The 6,023-nt window shown below is 47.1% G+C and overlaps 1 protein-coding gene across 5 annotated transcripts in view; it reads right to left on the minus strand.

The window, feature by feature from the left end:
• The window catches only part of srcin1a (SRC kinase signaling inhibitor 1a), a 496,431-nt gene extending 493,649 nt beyond the window's left edge, over positions 1-2,782 (minus strand). For all 5 annotated transcript variants that reach the window (XR_015073440.1, XM_085966198.1, XM_085966197.1 and 2 more), the window contains exon 1: positions 2,705-2,782. Coding sequence is in view for 4 of the 5 variants with exons in the window: in XM_085966198.1 (XP_085822324.1) it covers positions 2,705-2,771 (67 nt within the window). In the remaining variant the exon portion in view is untranslated. The remainder of the gene's footprint in view (positions 1-2,704) is intronic.
• Positions 2,783-6,023: the final 3,241 nt, after the last annotated feature.

The following is a 6,023-nucleotide window of genomic DNA, read 5'->3' on the forward strand; positions in this document are numbered from 1 at the left end:
ATGGGGATAGGGCAATCAAGGGATTATGGGGATAGTGCAGGTAAGTGGAGTTGAGTTCGAAGATCAGTCGTGATCTTATTGAATGGCGGACCAGGCTCAAGGGGCCGAATGGTCGACTCCTGCTCCTAATTCTGTAATTTGTAACTGAATACATGCAATCAAAATGAGGCGATTGACTGAAAAAAATCCATTCTGTATTAAAAAAAAAACTATTTCCTTTTCTAACCATCAACAGAGAGACCAAGATAATCACAGTCACTGTTCACAGGTGCTGCCTTTCTCAGGCTGTTGGTGAGCGGTTCATAACAGAAAAACACTGCTGCTAATATATTTATATAAATTCATAACTCGCCTGAAGTTTGAGAATTCAATCTCCAGTTCCTTTCAGTCTTTTTTTGGGGGGGGGGGGGTGCGGGGGAGAATATTAAATCCTCACAGGATCCTTCAGTCCTCCTGCTCCTGGAGCACAGATTGCACCCTGGGACATTTTACAAACTGCATGTACGGTACGGTAGCACAGTGATTGTGTTACTGGGCTAGTAATCCAGAGGCCTGGACTAATGATCCGGGAGACGCGAGTTCAAATCCCACCACAGCAGCTGGGAAATTTAAATTCAGTTAATTAAATAAATCAGGAATAAGCTAAGTTTTCTTTTATTCGTTCCTGGGATGTGGGCGTCGCTGGCAAGGCCAGCATTTATTGCCCATCCCTAATTGCCCCATGAGAAAGTGGCGGTGAGCCACCTTCTTGAACCGCTGCAGTCCGTGTGGTGAAGGTACTCCCACAGTGCTGTTAGGGAGGGAGCTCCAGGATTTTGACCCAGCGACGATGAAGGAACAGCCGATATACTTCCAAGTCAGGATGGTGTGTGACTTGGAGGGGAACTTGGAGGTGGTGGTGTTCCCGTACGCCTGCTGCCCTTGTCCTTCAAGGTGGTAGAGGTCGCGGATTTGGGAGGTGCTGCCGAAGAAGCCTTGGCAAGTTGCTGCAGTGCATCTTGTAGATGGTACACACTGCAGCCACGATGCGCCGGTGGTGGAGGGAGTGAATGTTTAAGGTGGTGGATGGGGTGCCAATCAAGCAGGCTGCTTTGTACTGGATGATGTTGAGCTTCTTGAGTGTTGTTGGAGCTGCACTCATCCAGGCAAGTGGAGAGTATTCCATCACACTCCTTACTTGTGCCTTGTAGATGGTGGAAAGGCTTTGGGAAGTCAGGTGGTGAGACACTCGCTGCAGAATACCCAGCCTCTGACCTGCTCTTGTTGCCACAGTATTTATGTGGCTGGCCAAGTTAAGTTTCTGGTCAATGGTGACCCCCAGGATATTGATGATGGGATATCAGTAATGATGACCATGAAACTACCGGATTGTTGTAAAAACCCATCCCGTTCACTAATGTCCTTTAGGGAAGGAAATCTGCCGTCCTTGCCTGGTCTGGCCTATGTGACTCCCGACCCACAGCAATGTGGTTGACTCTTAACTGCCCCTGTGAAGTGCTACTTATTCAATGCCACTTCTTAACTGCTGTGGGGTAAAATTATCCAGGCTTGCGAGACAGGCTGAGGCCTTAAAGTCAAGTGAAATTTTACTTCACAAAAATCTTTTGAAAAAGCATTTTGAATGATTGGTTCATCAATAAAGCATGAAAGTTGATAGACAAATATCAATTAGGGAAAAATGTGACAATAGAAAATGAGGTTCGCAAACAAGAAGCGCGTGTCTAATGCAAGAATTTTAGTAGGATGTAAATGTTTAACCTACCTTCCTTCGCCCTGCTCCCAGAGGCCATGTTGGAGGTGGGAGCAAATATTTCATTGACTAAAAATACAGCTTTAAAGACTGGCTTTACGGCCAAGGTAAAGGCCAGGTTCAGAAGATTGATATGACCGTGCTATAGATCCCCTCATAAGATTATCGTACGATACCATTAAAATGGGTGCCTGTAACTGGAACACAGACATTGAAGCCCGTTGTTTGTACGTTGTGTTGGGGAGATGGGGGTCCCATGCCTGCCTGAGGGATTTGCATGCGTTCCTGGTCAGTCTGGTAGGCATTATCCATCTAATCCTGGGAAGCTAGTTTCTTCGGAGGAAGGAAACCACTTTAGTCTTCTGGGAAAGTGTCTTATTCAGAGAAAATATAAAAGATGAGATTTATAGATGCTTGGGGCTCAATTCATTGTATAGACTGTACTTGTGCTTTATGATGTAAATCAGAGGCTCTCGGTTGCATTATTTGTAACATACTGCTCCCCCACTACTCCTCTCCCTTCCCCCCGCCCCTCTATTCCTCTCCCTCCCTCCTCCCCCCAAGTTTTCTCCCCTTGGATGTTGACTCATGGTGTGGTCTCCAGGCACCAGCAGACCTCCAGGAGCTGGTCCGTTCCCACCAGTGCCACCTCTCACCTTGACCATCAGACTACAATTTCCTCCGTATCCCGCTACCCAGGAAAAAAAAACGACGAGTGAAGTAGGTGAGTTTTTTTGTTTGCTGCAGAGGTCGCCATTGACGGTTATTGCCATGGTAACACGGGTGGAAGCCACGCATCGAATTGGACCCTCAATGGAACCTGCTTGATTCAAAAGTAGTCTCCATTTCTTTCGAACTTCACCTGTTAAATGCACAAAGTAAACCCCTTCAAAATAAAGGGAGAGAGAGAGAGAGAATGTAGTGGAGTGACATCCCCTCCAGATTGAGAAATACCTTGTGTAACAGGTGGGTGGTTATAGGCGGTTTTGTACTTGTATGATCCATGTTTCATAGGAGTCATGGAGAAATCTATGGAAGACAGAAAAAGGTATGAAATTTAATACACCCAAAACATGCACTCAAAGCAGAAGAAAATATGGATGATGATGTCCAAAAATGACAGAATTAGTGGTGACGTTAAGGGGAGGTGGGGAGCCTTTGCCCCAAATTTGCCACCCACCTCCCCTTCTACTCAGTTGTTTTGTAGAATGACTGGGAGGAGTCGGTATGGAGGAGGCTCCGGGAGGTCACGACCCATTGGCAATCCATGCGCCAAGCTTGTTTGACCTGATCTCTTTCTCCACCCTCCCCACGATTAGATGCCCTTGTGTAGAGTTATATAGACAATAACAAAACGTGGCTCACTGACTTTACACATTATTACTGATTTGCCATTAGTAAATACAGTAGAACAGCCTGAATACATCGGTCAAGGAGTCCTCGCAACAAGCCTGTACGCGATGGATTCCTATCTCACATCTGACCTCTGATAGCAGCCCTGGCAATGTGTGTCCAACCTATCGCTGGACTACAATTGGAGTTCTTGTTCAGACTATTGCTAGTGTCAGATACAAATCCTGGACTGGATTCAGATACAAAGTGTGGAATGAATCAATACACTACAACCATGTCAGAAAACATGGAATGGATCAATAAACTACGTTAATGTCAGATACAAAACGTGGAATGGATCAATACACTACACCACCAATAAAATAATATGTAGTGCCCCTCGGGTAAGTATGCCTTGTTCACTCAGTTCGTGGGTGTTATCATTCCTGAATTGGAAGGTTGTTTGTTGGAAACAATAAACCAAGGCCGCACATAGCCGTGCTGCTGGTTGATGGAGTTGCCATGGCACTATTGGCGTAGCCCTGGTGTCTTGCCCAAGATGGTAATAGAGCTCACTGATGAGTCAAGGCGGAAATTCCAACTCTTCTCTCCCATCAGTCAACATGGTGGCATTGCATTAGAATATTGAGTGGGACATCTCCATCCTTTCCATGAAGCTGCTTGAAAATTCTCCAATAAAGTCCTTTCAAGACTATATTTTGGCTATTTTTTTCTATTGTCCAAGGCGCTATTTTGCGTGAGAGTCTAGAGACCGAGGTCATCACAACCAAACCTGTCCTTCTACTTACCCACGTCTACAGACACCAACTTCCCAACAGGAGCCACTGGGCAGTGATCGGGAGGGAATCCTGGCTGGCGTTTCACTCATGCTGCCCTTGATCGCCGAGGGCAATTGTAATCAAGTACTCGTTGCTTAATGGATGCAGCCAGACAACACACTTCACTGTGCAGCCGTGTTCTGTGACAGCTTACGAAACAAACCAATGTAAAATGTACAAATATTTCCATGAATGTGTCAACAGATGTCAGACAACATCAACTTGTATTTATATAGCGCCTTTAACATAGTGAAATGTCCAAGGCGCTTCACAGGAGCCTAATCAGACAAAATTTGACTGAGCCACGTAAGGAGATATTAGGACAGGTGTCCTGAAGTTTGGTCAAAGAGGTAGGTTTTAAGGAGTGACTTAAGAGGAGGAGAGAGGCAGAGAGGTTTAGAGGGGGGATTCCAGAGCTTAAGGCCGAGGCAGCTGAAGGTACGGCCGCCAATGGTGAAGCGATGGAAGTCAGGGCTGCGCAAGAGGCCAGAATTGGAGGAGCGCAGCGATCTCGGAAGGTTGTAGGTCTGGAGGAGGTTACAGAGATAGGGAAGGGTAAGGCCACGGAGGGATGGGAAAACAAGGATGAGAATTTTAAAATATGAAGCGTTGCCGGACCAGGAGTCAATGTACGTCAGCGAGCACAGGGGGCGATGGGTGAGCGGGACTTGGTGCAAGTTAGGACACGGGGCAGCAAGAGTTTTGGATGAACGAGGCCCAAGAATGAAAGGCAAATGAGAGGGAGATAACTGCCCTCTGAGCAAGCAACTCAGCTGTATCTAAAACCTTGCACCAGTCCTTCCAGTGATGGGCATTCTCTGAGTAGCAGTATAGAGAAGTGAGGGGTGGTTGGGTGGTGGCGGGCGTGCTTAAATGAACTAATAACCAGCAGAAACCTGGCAAATCTGCTTCCAAGCCCGAAATTCAAAATGACATTGCAACAATAGTCAATGCACAGGCTGGACAAAAGTGTGAAGTCACTGAATATTCAGCAGGGTAAGGATCATTAGAGTAACTACTGTATGTTGAAAGCATTGGCCTTGGAGAGAGACACAGACAACCGGCACACTCCCACGAGTGGGGAGGGAGAGAACAGGGAAGGTCAGTCCCAGGAGAATGAAGCTAGTTCCCGAGACCTTCCCACAGCTAAAAAAAAGACGCAGGCAGGGTTGTTAGGGTCAAGAGCAAAGAACAGTTGAGTTAGGATCTGCCGAGGGCCAGGAAGCAGTGAACAAAGTGCATTCCTTCCATATAAAAATTAAATGCAGCTGTAATGCAGGTATCATTGTATTAATTGGCAAGAATATTTTTATTAATATTGCTTCCACTTCCAGGCCCTCGCATTGAAACGTATAAAATTCTGACAGGGCTAGACAGACTGGATGCAGGGAGGATGTTTCCCCTGGCCTTGGGGGGGCGGGGGGTGGTCTAGAACGAGGGGTCACAGTCTCAGGATACGGGGTAGGACATTGAGGACTGAGGTGAGGCGAAATTTCTTCACTCAGAGGGTGGTGAACCTGTGGAATTCTCTACCACAGAGGGCTGTGGAGGCCAAATCACTGAATATATTTAAGAAGGAGATCGATAGATTTCTAGACACAAAAGGCATCAAGGGGTATGGGGAGAGAGCGGGAATATGGTATTGAGATAGAGGATCAGCCATGATCTTATTGAATGGCAGAGCAGGCTCGAAGGGCCGAATGGCCTACTCCTGCTCCTATTTTTCTATGCTCTATGTTTCTAAGTATGCTTTAAGTATAAAATAGCTTTAAGAAATAACAAGGGCTTCTGATGTAATTCGGAGACGATGCCAGTTATATTGTGGTGGGCATCCACACTTTGCTGCCAATCGACAGCCTCCGTCTCTCTGCTTTCTGTGTCGTTGGCCAGGACTGGGAGGCAGTGGGCGGCAACTTCTGGGGTCAGAGGCTTGCGGAGACCGAGGTCTGGGACTGAGGAGGAGCAGAAAACAGGCCTGGGGCATGACTGGGTAAGGGTGAGGTCTGGGGCTGGGCTGTCTGGGTGGATTGTGAGGCTGAAGCTAGGCTGGGAGGGATTGGGGGGGAGGTTTTGGTTAGTCAGCTGAGGCTGGAGCAGGGCGA

Source organism: Somniosus microcephalus, chromosome 24, assembly GCF_052327205.1.
Source record: "Somniosus microcephalus isolate GS21.2 chromosome 24, FLI_Smic_1.0, whole genome shotgun sequence".
Taxonomy (NCBI): Eukaryota; Metazoa; Chordata; class Chondrichthyes; order Squaliformes; family Somniosidae; genus Somniosus; species Somniosus microcephalus.